The sequence below is a fragment of the Hoplias malabaricus genome, chromosome Y (assembly GCF_029633855.1).
Source record: "Hoplias malabaricus isolate fHopMal1 chromosome Y, fHopMal1.hap1, whole genome shotgun sequence".
Classification (NCBI taxonomy): Eukaryota; Metazoa; Chordata; class Actinopteri; order Characiformes; family Erythrinidae; genus Hoplias; species Hoplias malabaricus.
This window is the reverse complement of record NC_089820.1, coordinates 12,506,936-12,533,366: the sequence shown is the minus strand read 5'-3', so window position 1 is coordinate 12,533,366 and position 26,431 is coordinate 12,506,936. Positions and strand designations below refer to the sequence as shown.

The window sequence follows — 26,431 nt, the reverse complement described above, 5'->3', positions numbered from 1 at the left end:
ACTTGGTAAACTGGTGGTAAACTGATGTGATAATCTCTTGACCTAGCACACATATCAAATTAATTAAATAGCCTATCTTTCTGTTCTCAGAAGCTTTATATTAAATGTATTAGCTGGTGTGTCCTCCAGTTTACTGATCACACTAAGGGGTAGCATGTTTTTCATGTTTATTTGTATAACAAACATTTCATTAGATTTAATATAGTATAACACAAATATCTGGACAATGTGCTAAGAGAAATGGGTCGAAATTAAATCCTGGAAAAGTCGACGCGAAACTAAAATTAACCACAATTCTTTGCGAAGAAGCACTGACAACGTCTAAATACGTTGTTGTTTATAAATACGCCTCGTGGCTCTTTCTGGTCTCTTTCTACTTGTACGGCGTCAACATATCTGCACGTTTGAAGTGGATACATGCATTAGAATATGGTTTCGTAACAAAAAAAATGATATATATAAGTTTTAGTGCCTCAAAATAACAGCACGTGCACGGCTATGTTACTAAACATCGACGTCACGCACTTTTAGACCAATGAGCGTGCTGCTTATTGGACACTGCCCAGCAAACAGAGGAGAAACAAGAGTTGCTGTTTGTAGTAGTTCTGGACACCGCTAGGTCGACTTGGTTCGTTCTTGGCAGTCTGTGTGTGGATCTAGTTGACTAGTGAAACAAATGTCGCTCGGTAGAAGCGTTTATGTCTGTTTTCGCCCGTGTTTTAGAGGAGCCTCGCCCCTCAGCCGTCGTTTTGTAGACTATGGGCGACATGCTTCTGACCCTGCATTTTCTGTTGACTTTGACCAGACCAAAGATGCCTACAAGAGCAAAGCCACCCTGGAGCTGCTCAGAAACCTCTTGGTTTTAAAGCTCTGCTCATATGACGCTTTGGTTGATAATAGTAAAGAGGTAAGGTATTTAAAAAGGTTAATTTTTTTTGGTATGTTGGCATCATAATATAATTCTATAGAAATGGTGTGAACTTAATTATACATAAGTATAATAAATATAAAAAAATCACCTTATGACAGTGATAAGACAGACATTGATATACACCTTCAGTTTCATTCAGTATGAAATTAAATTAAATTTAAAAAATGCACATATAAATGTTATATGTCATTGTGCAACCTATATGTGTTGTTTCCATTTAAACCATCAGCGACAGTGAACACACACACACTAGTGCACTAGCGGCCATGAACACACACACACACACACACACACACACTAGTGCACTAGCGGCCATGAACACACACTAGAGCAGCAGGGAGCAGTTGTGGGTAGGTGCCTTGCTCAAGAGCAGCTCAGCCATGGATTGAGGGAGGACAGTGCTGTTCCTTCACTCCCACCAGCCCCAACTTTTCTGCCAGTTGTGGGAATCGAACCAACAATCTATCAATCCTAAGTCTTCTTCTCTAGCCATTAGGCCATGGCTGCCCTATGGATATTCCCGCTTCTGTCTCCATGTCTAACTTTAACTTAAGCTGGAGTCCAAATGGGTATATTGACAAAATTAAAAGGATGTAAACACATTTCCCATTTGAACATCAAGCAAACCTGTCATTCAGGACTGCCTGTGGATTTCCAGAAATTTCCTTTGATCTGTGGTGCACATCACACCAGTCCCATGTCCAGCGTAGCATTACCAAACTGATGTAGATGGCTTGAAGTGAACAAACTACTTATGTTCAAATATGCAAACCTAGATACACACGCTCATGTTGATATCTATCTATCTATCTATCTATCTATCTATCTATCTATCTATCTATCTAGTACAGTTATTCATTAAAATATTTTTTTAATATGTACATTTAAATGACAACAGAATGAATATGTGCTATTTAATTAAAACTCAGGCTCAAAACACCAAAGGTCTGCTGATCTAATGAAATATACAACTTGCCTCCTGTATGATGTGTACTCGTTGTTACCTTTTGTTGCTTTTCTGCTACAGAATTAGAAAAAAAAATACATATTATAGTCATTTAGCTGAAGTTGCAATGTCAAACTTATTTACCTTATATACCTTTCATTGAACTACCTTTAAGTGAAACAAATTGGAACATTAAACAGAATTTAATCTGCCTGTAGAATAGACTAAACAAAAGGAACCGACGACCATGTGCCTCGTAGGTGATAACACAGTCATTACTGGCAGTCTAGCTCAGGCCAGAAAAGTAGCATAGATATTCTGGTCAGGTCAGCATTGTCGTTTAATTTATTGTAAAAGATAATTGTTTAAAAATCACAATATCAGTATGACCTATCATGTTCTTTGTTCCACTGTAATAGGTGCCATAGTGGTTTAGTGAGGCGTGATGACCTTTTGGTGTGGCCTTGTTTTGGCAGAAATTATAATGCTATGTTAAAAATCGTCTGAACAAATGAATGAACTAGAATACATTGTCAAATAATGACTTGCAAAAACAAACATGTAATAAGTAAATGGGCTGTCGTGTCATCATCTGTTTGTAACTGTGTACTTTGCGTAGCTATACACTGCTACTACACATAGTTTTGTTGTTTACACTCTGTGATGGTCTAACTCTGTCCTTTGTATTTTGTACTTGTTCAGTGTTACACATCTGGTGTTTATTACCAAATTGCTCTCAGAAAAGTGTATTATGATGTCATTTATCTTGACAGCCATAACACTGTCTTATAACTGTGTGCTATTGTTATCTCTGAGGAGCAGGTGTGAGCAGCAAGCCGTCCTATACCTGTACTGTGTAAGTGCCTCTTGTTCCCCTCCACAGATAATGGACCTGAGCAAAATGCTTCTGGGTCAGAAGGCCTTCGAGCAGCTGATGAAAATGACATTCTATGGTCAGTTTGTGGCTGGAGAGGACCACCAGTCTATCAAGCCTTTGATTCAGAAGAACAGGACATTTGGAGTGGGAAGTGTGCTTGACTACAGTGTAGAGGAAGACATCTCTCAGGAAGGAACTAGGAGGAAAGAAATGAGGTACTTATGTTAAAATTACCTCGTTTATTGTCTGTAACCGTTTATCCAGTTAAGGCTCGCTGTGGGTCTGCAGCCTATCTGGAATCACTGGTCGCAAGGCAGGAACCCACCTACCAACGTGTGTTTTTGGACCATGGGAGGAAACCGGAGCACCCGGAGGAAACCCACGCAGACACAGGGAGAACACACCAAACTCCTCACAGACAGTCACACAGAGCTGGACTCGGACCCACAGGACCCTGGAGCTATGTGAAAGCGACACAATCAGATTCTAAATTCTGATTGGCTGAGCCATATATGTTGTGTATATTTTGCCAAATAGACAAGAGACAAGGAGTGGAGTTTTATGATGCAGAAATAATCATGCAACATCAGTACCTGACCTCACTCATGCTCTCTTCACTGAATGCAATCAAAACCTGACAGAAAGTTTCTAGTGTGCAGTGTAAAGAAGCAGATGCTTCAGCAAAATGGGGATATGTATATATGTGTGTGTGTGTGTGTGTGTGTGTGTGTGTGTGTGTGTGTGTGTAGAAACCCCTGTTTTGATTGGCTGCCTTTTCTGTGCCTCATTTTTAAAGCGGTACAAATCATTCTGTGTTCGTTCTAGTAATGGCCTGAATAACATCATTGGCCAAAGAAAAACATGTATCTCCAATATAGTAACATTAAAAGAGAAGGAAAAACCTTCAACTTCAATGGCAATCAATGTAAAAAAAAAATATTCCATGCAATTGTGGAGCATTTCTATTGGTCATCATGAAACTTTCACACATGCAAATGAGTTGTGGTGGCTTTAGTGACATCACAATCATGAGGATTTCAGAATGGGTATTTATAGATTAGTTTCTGTTCATGAACTGAGAACGGCACAGCTTGGCATTTTTAACAATGCTAAATAATACTTCAGCTTCTTTTGTTTCTAAAATTCAGTTTTTACACACGGGGCTTTGCAAAAGCACTGTAAATTTAATAGTTGTGCATGGGCTTCATGCTGTGCATCAGATTCATTGTATACCTAAAAAAGAAAGCCAGTGTCTTGGATAACATGAACTCCGCTTGCAGTGTGTGGCACCCCGAAGCAAAGTGAACGGTTTATGAGCATTGTTGCACACGCAGATTTGTGAAGATCTTGCTGGTGCAGAACTGAACAATTTTCATACTAGTCTAGCTTGTTGCATCCCAGCTGCAGTGAAACAAGGAGGCAGGGAAATGGCGTTTTATATCTAGGAAATAGGTGTGCAAATCGGGTGCAGTTTGTTTAGAGCCCTGGGGCTGGGCATTAAGAACTACTCCATCTCCCTCCGCGAATGTTTGAACACTTCACTGAATGGTAATTCGCAGCAAATGTGGACATTTTGCAAGCCCTAGTGGCCACAACCCCAGCAGTTATGCACTATTATGATGGCTCCCCTCTGTTTTTGAATGCACACAAACAGAGTCACTTGCCAGTAGCAATGGCACTGCAGATGGGCAATCATTCTTTCAGCTGAGTGACTGCCTGAGACGTGGTTTGCATCAGGAGTCTCTGTGTTTAACCCCTGGTGGTTGAGCAGTAATATCTCATTCAGAAACAGGATTACAGAAAATAGAAAGCTCTTTTCCCATTGGTCACATGCATCAAGGCCTAATGCACCTCATTGGCTGAAATGGGGGCAATCAACTCGCTCACTCTTGGGGGAATTTTGTCACAGCATTTTCACAGAGGCCACTGTTGTTACTTGGAGTGAGACGTTTATGTTTCCGTGCCTCATTTCAGAGTTTGTATACGTCTGGGAAGTCCGAAGTTGGTCTTTTGATCTTAATATTAATTAATAACCACTGATGGCTAGTAGCCATAACACCCAAACACCTGAACACACAAATCCACTCAAGCTAGGCAGGTTTGGGCCTGGCCAGTACTTGGATGGGAGACCTTCAGGGAAAAGTGGATCCTTCAAGTTGTGTTGGTGGGGCCAACAGGGGGGTGCTGTCCCTGTGGCCTGTGTGGAGCCCAATGGACACCTTACTGAACAAATAGCACAGGTCCTGTTATTCTAAGGTCATTAAAGACCCTGTGGCATTTACTTTGAATGTGTACAGCTGTTAACAAAATGTCCTGCTGTATCTCCCACTGTCTCCTAATCATCCCCTCTCATTCCTCTACTCTTCTCATTATGTGGTGAGTGTACCGGTGTGGATCGGCTGTCGTTACATAATCAAGGTGGATGCTGTATAATGGCGGGGATTGAGGTGACTCTCTAATATTCCAAATAATATAAAACACTGAAGGATTAGAACAGTGCTATATATGTGTCATTCATTTATCATTAATAATATGTCACTAATCTTCTGGGAAGACTTTAGGTTTTGAAACATTTCTATGAAAATGTATTAACTTTAAGCCACGAGGTCCTTAGTGAGGTCTAGTTTTGAAACTGATTAGAAACACCACTCCCACTTCTCCCAAGGGTATAAAGTGGTGCTCTGTTACTCCAGAGAAAACAGTGACAGCCAACACAGCCAAGAGCTTGGGAGCTTTCTAGACGACAATAGGCCTTTGGCTCGTTTTTATGCTTTTGTATGGAGTTTATAAAAGCTGTGTGTCCCTTACTGAATATACACAATTCAACTTTAAAGCTGAGCTCACTAAAACTTTAGGACATGCAGTGTAAATGCAACAATAATGCTGAAACATCATGTAGTTTAAGGGGAAGAGTAAGGTGAAGAGCAGAAAAAGCAGTGTAATAGAAAATGGTTTAGGAGTTGTGTACTGCCCTATTGAATTCAGGAGAGTGTTACACATGATATACAGTAGCTAGAGCTTGCACAGGCATTTGTTTAACACACTTACAACCTCTTCCTTTAATACCTCAGGGATGCTTCGGCTTCTAATACGATAACACCATTATATCATGGCTTACGACACCTTTATGTCACTGCGGTGTCAATATTATGACATTTGGTTCTGGTAAATTGTACCATTTATTGTAGCTATTGACCTTTTCCAAATAGGAGAGCATGCAGTCCGGTCCTTAAAGGTCTGCTGGCTGAAATATAATGGAAAACACCCCCCCCCCCCCCACACACACACACACAGAGAGAGAGAGAGAGAGAGAGAGAGAGAGAAGGAATGAGATGGACAAAGAGAGATGACTTGCACTTAGTGACATGAAGAAAAAGAGGCCCAACATAAAGGGAGTTCCAATAAATCTACTCTTTCCTTGTCACCGCTTCTCACATTAGACACAGCTGTCAGACATCTAAGTCACTTTAGAGAGTGTCCGCTAAGGTTACACGCGGGCAGATCAATCCCGTGGCGTCTTAAAAAAATGCCCCTGCAGTACCCACCTCGGACCTGAAGGGGGCACCGTAGCAACACATGCCTCTGTCCAGGGGCTAAAGCTTGAAATGGAGCATTTATTGGAAATGCTTTTTACGACCGCAGAAGACCCAGGCTGGCCACTGGCTAATAAAAGCTAATTTATGTTCATCATGTGTATGTGTTTTAGAGGCTCTGCCTCTATCAGTATTGCATTACTGTCCACCCCGGTGGACGCACTAACAACGTTACGCAGAAGTGAGTGCTCAGCTTTTCAGCATTACCCAGAGTGCAATAAAAAGAAACGGAGGATGTGGCCATCCGAGTATTAGTCGGCATCCGATACGCAGACATTTCTACTGGTCAACCGGACATTCCAGCCCTGTCTGTCACCCTTTCTGAGTTTAATATATTAATAACAATAAATAGATTGTTCCTAGGTGTTTGGTAGGAGAGTAACTTAAATATGTTAGTAACAGCACTATCTTAGAGAGTATAGGTTTTGAGGATTTATGATGTAACTGAGCCAAGATAGTTTACAGAATCACAACAGCAAACACAATATTCAGAACATTTTGAGAATTAAATTGTAATATTTTAAAAATAAATTTGAGGTGCAAAATGTGGCATTATTTTTTAGAACTATTTGCAGTATTAATTAATAACATACTCGTGCTGATTTATATATTTATATAACATTATTATTACGCCATTAAATAAATATATATTTTTAAATGGTGTAAATATAATGTCATGTTTTGTACTCACTTAGCCCTGTATTTGTTAGTGATTTTCATCCATTTTACCCGGGCTCTGCTCAAGCTTGTTCAGGATGTTCCCCGAATTGATCAAGAGGTTTAGGTTTTATTTAGCAGACAGAATCAGTTTGTTGAGCTGGACAATCCTTTCATTTTGCAGCATCTATCTGCCCTTCATTTTAACAAAGTGCCTGTAGTAAATCATCCTGACAACACGACCATCATGCTGGGAGGATGCTTTGTGATGGTATTTGCTGAGGAACGGGCAGAGTTCATTTTGCCACATTATGCGCATACACGTTTTTTCACATCTGACCACAGAAATCCTTACCCCAATATTTTGCAGAGTTAGTCTAGTGCTTTTTGGCAAGCACAGGATGTGCTTTGAGGTGGATTTTATTAAGTAAAGCCTTTTTTTAGCCAGCTGTTTACAAAGCTCGGCTTTCAGTGCTCTGTAGCTGCTTCAGAATGACTGTTGGCCTCTCTATGGCTTCTTTAGCCATCACAAGTCTCCTCCTTGCCCTTGTAGTGAGTTTTGAGGGATGGCTTTGTATAGGCTGTGACTGGGTGCTATAATAGAGTTCTCATTTTTATATATTAATTGATTGAGCAGTGCTCACTGGCGTACACAAACAATTGTGGCATTTTCTTATGTGGGTTAATAACTCTGACCAAGGATATTTAAGGGAGACTTTTATTTAGAAAATAATTAATTGTCCACAGATAAAGGCCAAATGTAAGCCATCTGTGATTTAAAAGAGGAATATATTTCATCCACAGCATAGGAGCTTAATAAATGACTTGGTGATTTGTGCTATGTAATATTACAGTTTAATATAACACAGTATACACACACAAACAGAGTGCAAAATATAAAAACATAATTTGTAATCTAGAAGATTCTCTGTATGCTGCAGCCCACTTAGAACCCACTTTCTGCTTCCTGGTCATATTTACCAGTTTTAGTGCACATCTGCAAATTCAGAAAGCCTTTGGATATATGTTTGTGAATTTAGAGCCAAAAACAAACTGAACTGTTAATTATTCTGTAGCAGAATCTGCACTTGTGTTTGTTTGTCTGTTGGTTTGTTTTTTTTTGTTTTTTTGCTCTGCACATGCTTAGCACAAGAGAGCCCAGGTGTTAGCCAAGCACTCAAAGCCTTTTCCAGTGGAGCATAGCCACTAATGAACAGTTTTCCCATATTTCCTTCATGTTCACAGATGTCAAAACAGGAACCACAGGGGTCTGAGTGCTTGTGGTTTCCTTACTAGAGTCAAGGGAACCACTTCCACCCTAAATATTTTATATCTTCCAGTTAAACTTTTGAGTGTGTCAGAATGCAGGCAGTGAGTGTAAGTGAAAGTGCAGAATGGGGATTGGATTATCCATTTGGGTTTGGCATGAAGCCCATTAGCTACGATATGTGTAACACTAGTGTCGCCTGTCTATCTCTGTGGAATACAAATGGACTGGAAAGAGTTGGGTTTGGTGCAGTGGGGCTTAAATTACGACAACACCTGTAATGTGTTTAAAACCTTTTTTCTGAAAATTACTTTTCACAACGTAGTGTTTAATGGCTTTTATGGACAGTAAAGCAACAAAGCTCCAGGGTCCTGGGGTAGCAGGTCAGTCCTCGCTTCAGGTCAATGTTTGTGAGGAGTTTCATGTGTTCTCCATGTGTCGGAGCAGGTTTCCTCCTATAATCCAAAAACACATGATACCAGAATGTACATATGTATGAATGTGTGAGTGAGTGGGAGGGTGAGTGTGTGATGCCATGTGATGGGCTGGTACATTGTCCAGGGTGGGTTCCTGCCTTGTGTTCAATGAATCTGACTGGGCTGTGGACCCATCTTGTGTTCAGTGATTCTGGATGGGTTCTGGACTCACTGCAGCCGTGAACAGGATTGAAGGGTTGCCGAAGATGAATGAATGGAGGCATTTGGATAGCATCCTGTTGAGTATCTATAGATATAATTTAAAAATTGGTTGATTAACATCATTTTTATTGTAACAGTGTTAAGGCTATATTTTTCTCCGGCAGCTAGAACACTGTTTACTTTCTGTGTATAACACTGTAATGTTTTGTCTGTGTTGAGCAGTTAGTGAGTAATGAGGGGTGACAAAGGAATTGTGACAATGCACTCCATACTTTCAGAAAAAAGGTACAGTAGAGGTACATCATTGTCACTGTAGGTACAAACAATGTAAATGTACCTTTAAAAGTACAAAAGTGATGTTCACGTCCAGTTGTGCTCCCTAAAGGTACATTACATTCTCTTCTCCAGAAGGAGAGGGGTGAAATAAAAGAACATACGTCCTGGAGATGGGGTGTATGAAATCAACAGAATTTTAAAACATACAGTAATAAAATAATAATATTCACTAATTAAAGGTACAGAATATGTACAGAATACAGTTTTCTTGATATCATAACATTGTGTACAACCGCCTATAAGTGCGTAACCACAATGTTCCAAATGTTCCAGCATCTAGAGTAATGCATATCTAGAAGAATAATGGTCCTCTGCAACAAAGGAGACAAACATTTAGGCTTATACATGTAGATTAAGTTGAGTACACACAACAGTATAAATCTGAAAGACTGACAGCACAGACAAGTACTGCGCTTAGGAATTTAGTTTCGTATTCTTCTGTGGTGTTATGACATAGTGGTAAAGTTGACTTAAATTGAATACATTTACTTCTGTGTTGATTCAGAGAATGATATCATCAGTTTCATATTATATTTCTTTCTTTGTTAGGTCAGACGTGTCATTGGCAGAAGAAGAAACTCTTGGTGAGTATCTCCATTTTGTTGAATAATTCAGTGACTATAATGTAAGACTGCAATTGAAAGGCTGGTGTAGCTTATGCTGGTAAAGAATAGTGGATAATTCAGCTGGGGTTGAATTTTTAGTTTAAGCAGGAAGACAGCACTATACCAGTCACTGGGCAAGACTTCTAAAGCTGCTCTGACCTACATCTGTATATAGGTCTGGATAAGAGTGTCTGACAAATGACACATGTAAATTAAAATGAATTAATCATAAATGAAGGACACTGAGAGAATAAATCTTTCCTTTTTCAGGAACAGTGCACAGTGGCAGGAACTTTATGCCCCGGGGTCATTTTAAAGATCACCAGGATGGCGTGGGGAGCCCTCAAACATTCTTTTACAGCGATGAAGCCAAATGTGACCAGCACATGGAGACGTTCATGAAGTGCATAAGAGCATCAGGTGGGAACTATGTGAACAAAACAGTCATTTTACCACACAACACAAGCCTTGTTTTTTTCGCCTGGCTTTAAATTTTGATGAGACCCATTGCAAATGGACAGCGCATCAGTGACTTTGAGGTCAGGGCCAATATGAAGTACATGAAAAAGAGTTCAACTTCTTTGAAAATTAAAGGGTAACTGGAAGTTTCAGATTCTGGGGAAAAAACACCAGTTATAAGTAGTATCTACACATGTTTGGTCATATAGTGTGTGTATATATGTTTATAATGTACTGAGATTTGTTATTTAACTTCATATAATCACAGCTTTCTAATATATATCATGAAATCCATTTATTGCTTAACATTCTGGGCAATACTAAAATTCCTCAACAGCTTTACACGTGATCTGAAATTATTATAAGGTTTGCAGTGTGGGAAAAACTGATAAAGATTAATAGAAACCATAGACTCTTTTGGCTGACTGCTGGTTAGGTTTTCATGTTGATTCCAGGGTGAATGCTAGGTCTCGCATGTTGTTTGTGGAGGAGGTTAAATTTTAACAAACTTCTAAAAACAGTCCCTGTGACTCTGAAGAGAGAAGCCAATTTAGCTTGTAGCACTCTTAACGGATTACCACAGCTGTTCTGAAACACGCTTGTTCACTCAGGTGGAAGCTCTGAAGATGGTTTCGCTGCCATTAAGATGACTGCACTGGGACGTCCAAAGTTCCTGGTAAGAGAGAGATTTGAGCCTTTGGACGAGGTTCAGAAAGGGTTCGGATGTTCCAGGCATTTGTCTGGAAACAGCTTGGCAGCACCAAATTTAACACGGCGCCTGGTCACAGCTTGTCATTTCTTGTTCCCTGCTTGCTCTCAAGGTGCGGTTTTCAGAGGTGCTGGTGAAATGGAGACGTTTCTTCAGTTTCCTCGCTGCTAAACTGGGGAAAGATGACCGAGAGGTGCTGGAGCAGAAACTGGATCTGGAGCAGCTGCAGGTAGAGGAAGGGGGTCAATCCCAGGGCAGAGCATATTCTGTAGAAGAGGATAACACGAGCTCTGAAGAACCAGATGCTCTAGAGTACTTTCTGTAGATTCACACACAAATGTATTTAAAGAAGAAATCCTTACGATTTTTTTTAAATTAAAAGTATTCCTGAGTGTGTAGGGACATTTTTGAATGTGCCTGTGACCATCCCTGCAAAGCCTAATATATGAATCCTAAAATTAGAGTGGTCTAGGAGGTTTTTGCTGGAGTTTTTTGGCCATGTCACATGTCTTTATGTTCTCAGGTCACATTCACGTGTGCTTTCTACATTGCGTAAGTATTTCATCATAAATGAACAAAACAATAAGCTTAAAAACACAGGATACAATTACACATGGTCATTTATTTACATTAACTCACGTTCAAGACACAATTGCTGTAGTTTTGAAAGTTAAATGTTTTCCCATTCTTGCTTGTTATTAGATTTCAGCTGCTCAACAGCCCCAGGTCTCCATTATAGTGTTTCTCCTTTCATAATGAAACAAATATTTTTCAGTGGGTGACAGGTCTAGACTAGTTTAGCACCTGGACTCTTTTACTAAGGTGCCATGCTGTTGTAATCCATGTAGAACATGTGGATTGGTCTTGTCTTACTGAAATAAGCAGCATGTTGCCCCCAAAATTGTATATATCATTCAGTATTAAAGGGAATGTCTATAATTGTGGAGAAATGCAGTTCTCTCTGGTTGTTTACATTCAGAACGTGGAGCGATGTGTTTGAGGGGGGTTTGTACATTGTATTACCACAGAAACTCATTTGTAACTCGAGTTGTTTAGTTTTGTAGCACGCTTGGTAATTTAGTTAGCCATCTATAGAGTTTGGAGACATTTTTAGCTTAAGTGATTTAAGCAATATTTCCCACCGATGGAGCAGGAATAGGGCAATGGCCTCATCACGGTTTGTGTTTTTCAACGTTTGGAGTTCTCTCTGTGGTCAATACAATTGTAAAGACACATATTTGTGTCTAATATACAGTATTCTTGAGTAAGCTCTGAAAATCCAGTTTAAAGAAATACTGTTATGCTCATGTGTAATTGACACATTCTGTTTGAAGATTAGTATTACTGCTCATGCATGCATACAATCCATTGCATTCTGTAGGTTTGCTAAAACAGAATTCATATCCCCAGTGACTACTGTAGATCCGGAAACATTACAGCTCATAGACTTTTCTTAAGGCTCACAGTCTAGAGCAGCTTCATCTCTGCCGATGCAGGCACATTATTTCTGAAATTAGAGAAACATATATTCATTAAGATGCAGGATATGGTTTATTCACCAAGTGTTTCTTTTGACACTAGATGAATTAATGGGAAGTTTATCTGCCTTTGCTTCAGTAACAGCCTCTAATCTTCTGGGAAGGCTTAAGGCTAGATGTTGGAACATTTCTGTTAGTTTGAATGTTCAGTTTTTGTTCACTCCTCTCAAATGGTTTTGGAGTTTCATCACTCCAGAGAATGTAGTTCCACTGCTCTACAGCCCACATAAACTTTACTGAGGTCAGACACTGCTGTTGGATGATTAATTCTGGATCACAAATGTCACTCCTACTCGAACCCAGAGGTATTATGTGGAGTATCATTACTTCAAAGAGCAGTTTCATAGCCCAATGCTGGGGAGGGCTTTTATGCCCCTTTATCCAGTGCTTTGCTTTGGGCTTGATGATCTTATTCTCGTTCTATTGGTCAGTTCTTTTCTGTGATTGTTCAAGCTGTGTTTATACAATTAAATGCCGGGGGACAACTAAACATAGCTGAATTCCCAAATTAGAAGAGGTGTACTTAATTTTGGACATATAATGTATACAAGTCTTTGAGAGTAATAGAGCTCTAACCCTAATAGTCCACAAGATAAGCCCTGGAATCATCCATTTTGATTCAGGAGTGTGAATATTGGCACACCCAAAAATGATTTCATGCTGATTAAATCCTAATGTGATACCATTTTAGCTGAGCCTCAGGGGTGCCACTGGAATCAGGTCAAAAGATCCAATTGACTGATTGGCTCTGTGGGAATCTGTATTAAAAAGGCAATGTGGTGATTGCAAAATAAGGTCCTTTTTAATGATATGCTATAGTATAATCTTCCAGCTCATCAGGGTCTTGGGGAACATCTTAAAAAAAAAACAAAAAAACACTCAGCTGTGTCAGAGTTATGAGTTGTTTGCAAGGAGGTAGATCTCCAGGCAGAAGGTTGGAGATGACTGCACTGTGTATGTGTGCTCTATAAAGAAGTAATCCCATCAGTGTAGAACTGCTTTAGGGCTTAACTTCAGCATAGCAATGTCTCCACATCAGTTATAGGGAGGGAATAAGGGCGACTGACTTGGTTTTAGGGCGTTCAGGTTCACAACGCGAGTTATATTTCAGTTCCGTTACCTGAAACCTCAGCCTCTTCAGTATCCAAGACATTTATCCAAAGAGATAAAAGTATAAGCCATAGAAGTTAGGAATTAAAACTTATTTTTGCTATGCTGTTTAAATACATTTATGTAATCACTGCCATAGCTGTGTTAATACATTTTTTATATAATGTCCCTTTGCAAGCTCATTCAAAATTGCTTTACAACAACAAAGGTAGAGCAAACAAGACCCACAAACAAACAATTCCCCAGCTCACAGAGGGGAAAAAATAAAACTCTTGATCAAAATACAAGTCCGCACCTCAGTTAGACTCCCCTGTCACAGTGAAAAAGTCTAGATCCCAGAGAATCAACACCATCAACACAGTTAAAAAGAAAAAAAAAAGTCCTTTTTGGGAAATTCCCCAGTCTTTGCCTATTAATTCCCAAGTTTGCAAGAAGGTCCCTGGGCCATGGCTATCAGCTCCTTGCTGTAGTCCAAAAGTCCTCACCTTGTGGCTGTCACCTTTGTCATCATGGAAAAAATGTCCCCGGCTGGCAATCAATGTTTCAACCAAGAGAGAGAAATTCCCTGGCTTATGGCTGTCAACTCTGCTGCCACTGTGAACTTTGCTGCTGTGTGGACATCAACTTTAGTACTTTAGTTACTTTAGTAGGAAGGTCCCTGGCTCAGGCTATCAACTCTGCAGCCCAGTCAAAGTCCACTACCTTGATGGAAAGTCTCTCAGCGGTGTCTCAGTCCCAAGCCAAGTTATAAACAAATCATAAACACACCACACCCAATACAAAAAAAAAAAGAAGCCAAGAAGCAGCTACAAATATACCAGAGTTTTTATGTCAAAAGAACACATTCGCTCACTCATGAGATCCTCTGTTGCTGATAACTGAGTATGAAATAATGAACTTCATTAGCTTGTAATGGGAGTGTTTTTTTCCCAAATAATTCTGTACAGTTTTTATTGATCTTCACTCTATTTATGCTCTTGTTTTTGCAGCTTGTACTTACGAGTCTGAAATCAATTTAAACAGAGCCTTGCCACAAACAGACACTGATGTCAGTGAGAGGAACCTGCTTTGACCAGGAGCTTTTTCCTTTTAAGAATGCATTAATTAAAATTCAGTGCGACACGCCGTAGCTTCTGTAAAGCTCTCCCAGTGTGTTGCTATCTCAGCCGAGGCATGTGTTATCTCTTCCAGGCATTTTTGACTGAGTTTGGTGCCAAAGGCAACATCCACAGCTGGTTCACTTGTGAGAAACTGCACTCGTCACGGTAAGACCAGCTCTTCAAGTCTGAAATATCTGTTAAAACTTTATAAAAATGAGGGTCAGCTGTATCCGTGTCGTCAGATTATCATACCTGAAACTTTTAAATGGGCTCAGAGACTGTACCACTTTACAAGTGGAAATCTTCTTTATAATTGAGTTAATTTAATAGTTGTAGATGTGATGAAAGAAAAAAAGTTTTTAGGTAATTCACCGTATTCAGCCATACATCTAAAGTCTCTTCTTTTAATTAAAAATTAGGTTACACGCTATTTTAGGATCAGATTAGAATGTATGTTTCTTGTAACGAGTATTTTATATATATTTTTTTCATGTCTGCATAGTTCTGAATGTTATGTTGCAAAAATACCGATAAAATAAGTACGCCTTTCAAACACGTAAATATTACAGTGCACCTGTAATGCTGTTATTAAGTCATTCTAGTATCTGGTAAATATCTATCATTCTAGCTGATGGTAGGTAAATTAGTCATCAAAACTACAGTATTAACAAATGACTAATGTAAATTAAGCATTTTCCGAAGCACTTGTCATGTACATCACAGTGATTCACACTATATTTCAGGTGTGCATTATGATGGCCTATGTAAAATGTACAGATAATAAACAATAGGTTTTTACAAATGTTATTCATTCATTCATTCATTTTCTGTAACCACTTATCCGGTTCAGGGTCGCGGTGGGTCCGGAACCTACGGAATCACTGGGCGCAACGCAGGAACACACCCTGGAGGGGGCGCCAGTCCTTCACAGGGCGACACACACTCACACATTCACTCACACCTACCGACACTTTTGAATCACCAAGCCAATTAAGAATGTGTGTTTTTGGACTGTGGGAGGAAACCGGAGGACTCCTCACAGACAGTCACCCAGAGCGGGACTCAAACCCACAGCCTCCAGGTCCCTGGAGCTGTGTGACTGCAACACTCTGCTCCACCGTGCCACCCAAGATGTTATTCATTTAATGAATTATTTATTGTCCAGATTACCCAAGTATTGACATGTACTATTTAATGAACTCTTACGAAATGCCTGTGCCGTATACACAATTTTCTGTTTAAACAATGTACAAAATAATGATAATAACTGATCCTTTTTTTGCTCATGTAAGCACTATCGATATATTGGACTGGAACAATCTAATTGATGAGCGAATGAAGTCATCTGATCTTCTGGTGGTGCCCAATCTTGAGGTATGGAACAAGCACCGACACCTTATATGGCCTTCAAATGGACTTCAAGCACTAACTTCGAACCACACACATTGCGTATATTAAGAGCGCCCTTATAAGTGCAGTATTGTTTCATATCTTCATCAATCATATCACTAAAAAGTTATATAAAACAATGCTATCACTAATGTAGCATGTTTATGGTAAGAAATGTACTGTTAAATGTATTTTTGTTTGTTTTTGTTTTTTTATACGCTTTTCTTGGAGTGAAAGCACTTAGTTAATTGCCTGGTCTTGCCCATCTCTACCATTTATACTGAGATATCCTATCTCATACAAATTAGTCATAAACATCCAGGAGATATAATAACATTACCCCACTTACCCAAGTAAAACTGTCCAAACAGGGCTGTACATTTTATACAGGTAATCCAAAAGAGCAAATGGAAAATAACATGATATAATTTTTGTTTACTTTGTGATGATAGACTGGTTAAGTCTGAGTCAACTTGATTTTGTTGCCCCGCAAACACAGCAAAACGCGTTATTAGTTACATTAAGTCATTTATATTGATAAAGCAGTCTTCCAGGTTTGATTACTGGATAACTCCAGACTGCAAGCTCAGACTGTGTTATTAAATGCAAATGATCATTTTATTGAAGTATTTGAAGTCTCAGCTAAAGATATAGGGTGTAAATAACAAAATATATACTAGCTGTGTTAAATATACAATAAAATAAAGTAATTCAGTTAGATATTGTGTGACGACAAAGGCATAGATAAAACTTTAAGTCTCTGTAAGCCTCTCATTCTAACAGATCTCTTCAATTAGTAATTTAATGATGGCAGTGGAGAGTGCTGTCTGATACATCAATTCAAATTGCTCATGTTTCAATCTTCACTCTCATATTCTCACTCATTGAAACATTTTTTTAGGTTTGTGGCACCTTAGACATAATGGATTAAAGCATTATCACTGTATTACAGTCCAGCACAGAGTTGTCAGTCAGAATAACATTGTACTGACTTACAGTGAACCCTCTCTCTAAGGAACCAAACAATGCCCACAAAATGGCCTCCACAACATAACAGTTTTCCCCCCAGTTATTTGTTTTTGCCAGATCCACTCATCAGTGAGTCTCCCCTGATTTCATTGCCACCTGCCTGAGGTTGGTCGGGGTGAGCATGTGCTTCCTCTGAGATATGTGAAGTGTTGGAACTACACTGAAAAGCTTATTGCAATGCAGACTGCCCGGATCTGTCACATCAGCTCACAGATACCCCTGTCCTCTAGCATTAAGAGCAAAGAAGTATCAGGCTTATTTTGCTCCCCAGGACTCATGGCTGAAGCATCACCAGAGATTGAACTCCTGATGAAGGATCTCCTGATGATAAGTGGTCAAGTGCTGGACAAATATGGTCACATTTTGTTAATAACATTCTGTGTGTAATTGGCAGACAAATGGCCCCTAATAAGAGAAAACATCATGGGGATTCATTCTGATTATCAGATATGTTGACAGACATTTATTCAGCTTCTGCACTGAAAGTAAAACTGCTCTTCAGTTTTAGGGGAGATACAGCAATAAATATTCAGTGTCCTGGTTTTGTTTATCCTGTATTTCTGTCATTTCTTTGTAAAGTGTTCAGTTTTGAATTTCCTGACCTACTTAAATTTTTCATTACGTAAACCTGCGTGTGTAAGAAGACCTCCCTTAGAAACACATTTTTACATAACAAAACCAATTCCTTTACTTTAACAGATGCATTCTCTGTTTTCCTGTCCTGTTTTCTTCTTTCTGATTGAACAGACGGGGTGTCTGGAGCCCCTTCTGAGGAAATTTACTGAGGAAGAGGAGAAGCAAATGAAGAGAATTTTGCAGAGGATGGAAGTGCTGGCTAAGGTGAGTATGGAGGAAACCTGGTGAATAGTGGCGCTAGTTGTGCAGTACACTAAAGAAATTCAAGTTTCTGGCTTATGACTTTTTTCATTTTTAATCTGTTGATAGTTTGTATATAATATATTAATTAGTGAGTAGTTATATTTGATTTTCATGTTTACCATGTTAATCCAAACAGTCCAGACAGTTATTAGTCTGTCGCTAGGCAGAACAGCATATACAAACTAAATATTATGACATTTAAATAGCTATTATAGTTAAATAAATATTTTAAATAATGTACAATAAATATTCATTCATTCATTCATTATCTGTAACCGCTTATCCAATTCAGGGTCATGGTGGGTCCAGAGCCTACCTGGAATCATTGGGTGCAAGGCAGGAATACACCCTGGAGGGGGCGCCAGTCCTTCACAGGGCAACACACACACTCACACATTCAGTCACACACTCACGCCTACGGACACTTTTGAGTCGCCAATCCACCTACCAACGTGTGTTTTTGGACTGTGGGAGGAAACCGGAGCACCCAGAGGAAACCCACGCGGAGACGGGGAGAACACACCAAACTCCTCACAGAAAGTCACCCGGAGCGGGAATTGAACCCACAACCTCCAGGTTCCTGGAGCTGTGTGACGGCGACACTACCTGCTGCGCCACCGTGCCGCCTGTACAATAAATATAATATGTTTCAATGTATTACACTATCATTAGTTATACTGTTTTATAGTATCATAGCTATGTAGACTTTATGATATCATAGATGCAGTACATGGCCAAGAGTATGTTGACACCAGACCATCACACCTCTGAGTTGTTGGATATCAAGTTCTAAATCCACATGGACATAAAAAGAATTAGGAGGGGCTTCTCAAATACTACATAGTTCTGTTTGTTTAGAATGAATGGGAATGGGGAAAAGGGAAAAAAATGATTCAGAACGCTAAAAAAATCTTTAAAGGTCCATTCAAAAGATTTTGTCATTCATGTTCAACACATCACTGTCCTACATTATACCCCTGCTCTGGGTCAGCAGGTCATGGTCTGGTGGCTGTACTCTGAGGACAAGAAAGGAACAGAAGGGCAGTCTTGCAACCTTTAGCTATTACATAGACTTTCTCTGTTATTTTTACACAGGAAAAGTGCATTAAGGTCAAACAAGACATGAAGGCTTTTCGAGAAAGTCACAGGGTCAGGGTGCACTGCCTTAATAGACCAAGACAAGGTCAGCAGGAGTCAGCCCTCTGCCTCTGTCCAAACAGAATTACACTGGGCTTTCTTTAGACAGGGCTCCAGTTCAATCAGTAAATTCAATTTACAAGACTTATATAATAATAAAAAAAATGGCTTAATAATCTGTGAGTGAAGATGTGCTATGAGACAAATATCTTTCTCTTTGCTGAACTCGCTGACCTCAGATTGAACTCGAATGAGTTGGAACTGACCCTAAACCTGGTCTTTAGTTCACCGTCTGTCTGAAACACCATTAGTTTTATCCCTTTTGAGTCCTTTATGATGATAAAAGCATGACTTGATACATAGTGGAAATGCACATGCATGCACACACACACACACACACACACACACACACACACACGAAGGCACACATTTCTAAACATTTTTGGAAGTATAATGTGTATATGGAAATTTAGTGGCAAGCTGCTTGGGACACCATTATGTGGATAAAAGATGTTTTAAAGGGATAATGAAGGTCAGATTTATATTTTATATTTTCAGGTTTCATTTAGTAATCTCATTATTTATTTGAGTTTAAGGTCATTATATCAGGATTTTGTACATAATTCAGTATTCCCAGGATTTAATTATTTATATTGCTTATTTTATTTCATATTTTCAGGATTTAATATTATATGTGCAATATTGTCAGGTTTTAATTTGATATATCAGGGTTTCTCAGGTTCTCATTTTATACGTGTGTACTATATATATAGAAAGCTAAGCTACTCAGATATTTTCGGTTGTTATTTACACACACACACACACATCTGAACAGTTATAATGACACGTATTTGTGTTGCTGCATAACATATCACATTTTGAGTGTATGGGGTTCATTCATTCTATTGATGTTTCATTCAGTATGTCACATGTAGTGCTATATACCCTGCAGGGAGTGATATATAGAGTGTATATGTGTGTGCAGTGTGCTGAAGAGAACCGTGTGAGGCTAATGGTGGATGCAGAACAGACGTATTTCCAGCCAGCAATCAGTCGCCTTACGCTGGAGACACAGAGAATCTTTAACACACAAAAACCTGTCATCTTCAACACCTACCAGTGTTACCTCAAGGTGAGACGATCACACACAGCACACAGTTTTTACAACTGAAGGAGACAATGTGTTGTAGCAGATGCTGTCGCAATAGCATGCAATGCTATTGTTAAACTGAAATAACCTGAATTCAACATTGTTAAAATTCTACTATGAATTAGCCAAACTGTGCTTTCTGGGCATTGGTATTGTAGTGTTTATTATATGTTAATTATATTAGAGTCCCCAGATTATGAATTTACAGTAGGTACAGCTTACTTTTTTAAGGCTATTGTATTTGTCTTGTAATGACTCTCAGAAAATCACTTAATGTCTACAGTTATTGCCATATTATTTCTCATTTGTATCCTTTTTGACATGAAATTCCAACAGTGCTTCATCATTTTGTGACAACGTCATAATGAATAGACTAATAGAAAAATACTTTTCCATTCACTTTCAATCAAAGTTAAGAAGGATTTTACCTTTGAAACATTATCAATTTGGTGTTTTGCTTCCACAGGAAAGGTATTATTCTATTCCGTTATCTGTCAATCAAACACTCAGTTTTTATTTCTTCAGACTTTTGAAGATTAACTTCTAGAAATCTCTTAGACCTGATTATTGGGTAACGACCACCTGGTCATTTATTTGATTAAGGAATTTCATAGTAAATCAATAGAAAAACAAAATAAGTATATTATTAGCTATTTATATTTGTTTCACTGATATGTTTGACAGATTATATGTTGTGTTATTTGGTATTCAAGGAAGCCTATGAGAACGTATGTATGGATGTGGAGTTGTCGAAGAGAGAGGGCTGGTGTTTCGGGGCTAAGCTGGTTCGGGGGGCGTATTTAAACCAGGAGAGAAGCAGAGCAGAAGATCTTAGTTATGAAGACCCAATCAACCCTGACTACGAGTCCACTAACCACATGTACCACAGGTGAGAGCGTCTCTGGCCACTTCAACAGCTGACGCAGTGAAGCAGTAAAGCGTATCAGTGCAGGGCAGTGCAGTATTTTTAGAAAAAAAAAAGATTAAAAGGAAAGTGCAGACTCCTACAGAATGTAAACCTAATGTATTTGTATTTTACTGTGTTGATAATTATATCATTGTATCATTGTGGAACCATTTGTCATTGAAATCACTTGGTAATCACTAACCCTAACATTACAGGCATCAGAAAAAAGATGGACTGTGTATCTGCAAACACATTATATTATAGGATTATATATAAAATTCCATTCAGTTCAGTTTTATTTATAGAGAGCTCTTTACGATTGGTTTCACAAAGCAGCTTTAATAAATTCCAGGTCCTAGCCTCAAGTGAGCAAGGCGACTCCCTCAGAGCATATACAAGGCTTGTATTGAAAACATTAAGCCTATTCCAGATGTTTGAATGGTAGATGGGGATTTTTGGATATATACTTAAAGGCCAAATGTTTGTGGACTGCTGCTTACGAAGAGTTTTTTAAATCAAGGACTGTCCATCCATGCTGCAATAGCACCTCACACCCTTTTGAGAAGGCTTTGGAGTAAATTTTTGAATATTTCTGTGAGTTTTTTGTTAATAATCAGTCATAGGTATTTTAGGGGTTTTGTGTATTCTATATGTGTACATCAAAGTAAGTAGATGTGGTTTCAACAAACATTTGGACATGTGTTGTGCGTCATCACATGAAGAAAACATAGGTTTGTGTCTGAATGTGTGATTGCTTACCTGTGCCTCCTCTCACTGAGCTATTGCTGTTTTGTGGAGGTGTCTGGACCATGTGTTGGAGGAGATTGAAAGGAACAGGAAGGCTAATGTCATGGTGGCGTCACACAACATGGACACCATCAAGCATACACTCCGAAGGTGGGAGTCCTTTCTGACTCACGCACACAACACCGTCACACTGAAACATTAAACACACACCCCAGAGATCGAAAATCTCTGACTCACACACATATACACAGACACAGTACACACTCGTTTGTGAGAAAAGGAAGAGAGGTGTAGCATTATGGGCTGATGACCTGACCCCATATCAGAATTACACGCTACACTACACACTCTTTCTCTCACTGCCCGCCACTAATAGAACATGACTCACGCCCAAAGCTAAGTAGTTAAGCCTCAGTCTTAGCCATCACATCCAACAATGCATCACAGGCGGCAGCTATTAGATCAAACAGTTTCCAAAAAGCAGATCCATGATTGATGCCCCAGATGAGTGAGTTATAGTCCGTACAAATGAGCGCCAAAATCTAATCTTATTTAACATGGTGCAATCACTGCTTTGGGCTAACACCTCATTTACCACAGTGCGCGTCTATTACAATGTCACTACTCTTTAATTAAGCCATTATGAGTGTGTATTAAATGGGCACTCAGGCCAAAAATGAAAGATCTAAACCTGTTACCCCTTTGGTAAACATGTTTACTCAACCTCTTACAGCTGTTTCAATCATGTCCAAACTGGCTTTCCCTATTTAAAGGAACACTAGTTAGGATTTTGTATTTTTGCTCCTGGCCTCCCCCTAGAATTGTAGAGTGTAATTCACTTTTACACTCCATGGGTGCTCCGGTTTCCTCCTACGGTCCAAAAAAGACATGTTGGTAGGTGGATTGGCAACTGAAAATGTTCCTAGGTGTGAGAGTGTGAATGAATGTGTGAGTGTGTCTTTCCCTGTGAAGGACTGGCGTCCCCTCCAGGTTGTGTCCCAGATTTGTGCCTAGTGATTTCAGGTGGGCTCCAGACCCACTGCTCCACTAAACTGGATAAGGGTTACAAACAATGAATGAATTAATTCACTTTTACAGCATTGCCCTGAAATCAATGGGGAGTGAGAGGAGGTGGTTTCCTACCCACCCACAAAAGTTACATAGTAAAAGTTAATAGCAACAACAAACATCTTATTCTCCCAATTGCATTTCAGTGAATCTTCACAATCATGTTAAAGCTGCAATTTTAAGGTAAAAATACTACCTAGTGTTCCTTTAAAGACTAAAACACCTCCTTCTGATGATGTGTCTTGAGGTTGATACTTGGGAGTGGTTAGATTTCTTTAGTGTTTATTTATTTATTTATTATTTATTTTAATATATATTCTGTGTATATATATATATATATAACAATGAATTTGCTATATTGTCTGTCTGATTAAAAACATGTATATCAATTGTTGTGGATTTTTAGTTTACTAAATTTGAACACAGCAGCTACCCTTCTATGGAGATACCCTTCAGGTTGTGTTAATATTTCATGATGAATGGACCAATAGAAATGCAACAAAATGACTTGGAATTAAACCTGTATACATTGACTTCCATGAAAGCTAAGAAGGTTTTTCCTGTAAAGATACTATTTTGGGAGATTCATGTTTTAGACGCTCCGGTTTCCTCCCACAGTCCAAAAACACACGTTGGTAGGTGGATTGGCAACTCAAAAGTGTCCATAGATGTGAGTGTGTGAGTGAATGTGTGTGTGTGTGTGTTGCCCTGTGAAGGACTGGCGCCCCCTCCAGGGTGTATTCCTGCCTTGCGCCCAATGATTCCAGGTAGGCTCTGGACCCACCGCGACCCCGAATTGGATAAGCAGTTACAGATGATGAAAAAACATGTTTTTGACAGTGACAATATATTAATTTCATTAAGATATTAATTTTATTGTTACAGTATTTTAATTGTGTGATATTATCTAATTTTGTTATTTGATGGTGCCTTTTATAGGATGAATGAAATGGGCCTTTCGCCATCTGATAAGAACATCTACTTTGGTCAGCTTCTGGGAATGTGTGACCAAATCAGCTTTCCACTGGGTATGAAATGTACAGGCAAAAGCAGGCAAAAGAATTTTGTCATCTATTTCATCATTTATTCCAATTTCAGTTTATAAGCCAAGACATATTTTGGGGCCTGAAGGTAACATTTTCAGTTTTCCACTGAGCTGTGATGCAAATGTAACTAAAGTGATGAAATCTCTTTTGAGAAAAGCTCATTTAAAGGTTCTTCTGTGAGATAAAAGAGGTCCATCTGTGTCATTGCTTCCAAAAGAACCCTTTTGAATATATTGGCACCCTTTTGCTTTCAAGAGTATGGTTACAGCTAGAGTAAAATAGTAGCCATCATGAACCATCAATTTTCAAACTGTGTAAATTAGACATTTCAAGATATCAAATGCTGCCTTAAACTACAGAAACATACAGATACGGGAATATGCCGTATCTGGTAGTGGGTGTTGTATTTCCTTCTCAAATCTCTAGACTTGCCCCTTTATTAGTTCACAGCATATGCAGATTATGGCAGCACGGTGGTGCAGCAGGTAGTGTCGCAGTCACACAGCTCCAGGGACCTGGAGATTGTGGGTTTAAGTCCCACTCCGGGTGACTGTGTGTGAGGAGTTTGGTGTGTTCTCCCTGTGTCTGTGTGGGTTTCCTCCGGGTGCTCAGGTTTCCTCCCACGGTCCAAAAACAAAGGTTGGTAGGTGGATTGGCGACTCAAAAGTGCCCCTAGGTGTGAGTGAGGGTTTGAGTGTGTGTCGCCCTGTGAAGAACTGGTACCCCCTCCAGGGTGTGTTCCCGCCTTGCACCCAGTGATTCCGGGTAGGCTCCCGACCCACCGCGACCTTGAACTGGATAAGCAGTTACAGACAATCAATGAATGAATGAATATGCAGATTAGTATTTTACATAATGTTTTACATAATATATGCCAATTAAGTTTGTTTTGCTTTATCATCACTTAGTAATAAAGTAGAGCATCCAGCCGATTCAGTCAAAGCCATACACTTCACTACTAAGCACCAGGACAAAGAGTGTCGTTAATGTGAAATACTGAATAGTGCCCCTTGTGGAGCATTTTATAAATGTGAGTGAGCAGGTGAATCACAAACCAAATCATTAAGGTACTTTGCATCCAAAAATGACCACAGATCACATATCCCACAAGATTGTTTCCACAGACTAAATCATACTTGTTTTATGGTGAAAACATATTGTAAGGTAAGGGTTAGGGTTTGGCTAATAGTATTTATCAATAATGTAAAGGTAATTCTACACAAAATTAGTGGAAATCTACGTACTGGCCCCAAAATATATAAAAACAAATGTGTGTTTTGTGTGTGTGTGTAGGTCAGGCGGGTTTCCCGGTGTATAAGTACGTCCCGTATGGACCAGTCAATGAGGTGATCCCGTACCTGTCCAGGAGAGCTCAAGAGAACCGAGGTGTGATGAAGGGAGCTCAGGCCGAGAGAGAGCTGCTCTGGAAAGAACTTATTCGCAGGCTGACAAGTGGAGAGTTATTATACACCCATGTGCTCTAACACACACACACACACACATACACGCACAATCATATACAATCTCTACCATACTTCCATGGACCTGCTGTATGCACCACTCTGTACCTCCATACTCGTGCCTCATTAATAATAAACAGTCAACGTTGAAACACTCCTTATAACTTCAGTGTGAATGGATGGGGCTTAATTGCTGTAAACTGTTGAGCAACATTTCATTTTAATACAGTCTCATTATCTGAGTACAAGCATAATATTAAAATAATTATAAATGATATACACACACACACACACACCACTAAACTAATCTAACCCTATCATTATCCAAAGAGTTGGTAGGTTGGTTGGAAATGAGTAAAGACGAAGCTGATTCCTCACGGATTCCAGACAGTAGTGTAGGACATGCTTATACGGGAGATTTCCCACCCGCTGTGTTTATCTGTCTTTTTCTTAGAGCAGTAGACAGACGTCTAAAGCCTCTGGCAAGGGCCAGAGGATTCGTACCACTTTTTTTTTTATACTTCTCTTGTTCCCTTCACCATTCTGTTCCCTCTTCTCCATCTTATTTCCCTAGACTACGTACTGGAGAGTTTTAAAGAGCAGTTCCTCTTCAAGGCACACACATCTCTCTCTCTCTCTCTCTCTCTCTCTCTCTCTCTCACACACACACACACAATAGACTCTACCATTTATTTTATTTCTTTCCTGTATCCCTTTCTTTCTTCTCTCTCTCTCTCTCTCTCACCTTTATTTAATTTCATTTTCTTGTTCTTTTTTGTGCAGTCTGTCCTTTCTTTCATCTCTTCTTTTCCTTCACATTTATCATTCCTTCTTTGGTTTCTCACTTTTCTTC

General features: G+C 39.3%; 1 protein-coding gene across 1 annotated transcript; it reads left to right on the top strand.

Annotated features, from left to right (window-relative positions):
• Window positions 1-576: 576 nt before the first annotated feature.
• On the top strand, window positions 577-25,867 carry LOC136679152 (proline dehydrogenase 1, mitochondrial-like). Its single transcript, XM_066657491.1, has 14 exons — window positions 577-907; window positions 2,761-2,969; window positions 9,795-9,829; window positions 10,121-10,270; window positions 10,921-10,985; window positions 11,131-11,247; window positions 14,858-14,931; window positions 16,059-16,140; window positions 17,932-18,024; window positions 20,186-20,332; window positions 21,064-21,239; window positions 22,056-22,154; window positions 24,012-24,100; window positions 25,412-25,867. The coding sequence occupies exons 1-14, from the start codon at window positions 677-679 to the stop codon at window positions 25,600-25,602; spliced, it is 1,758 nt and encodes a 585-aa protein (XP_066513588.1). The 5' UTR covers window positions 577-676; the 3' UTR covers window positions 25,603-25,867.
• Window positions 25,868-26,431: the final 564 nt, after the last annotated feature.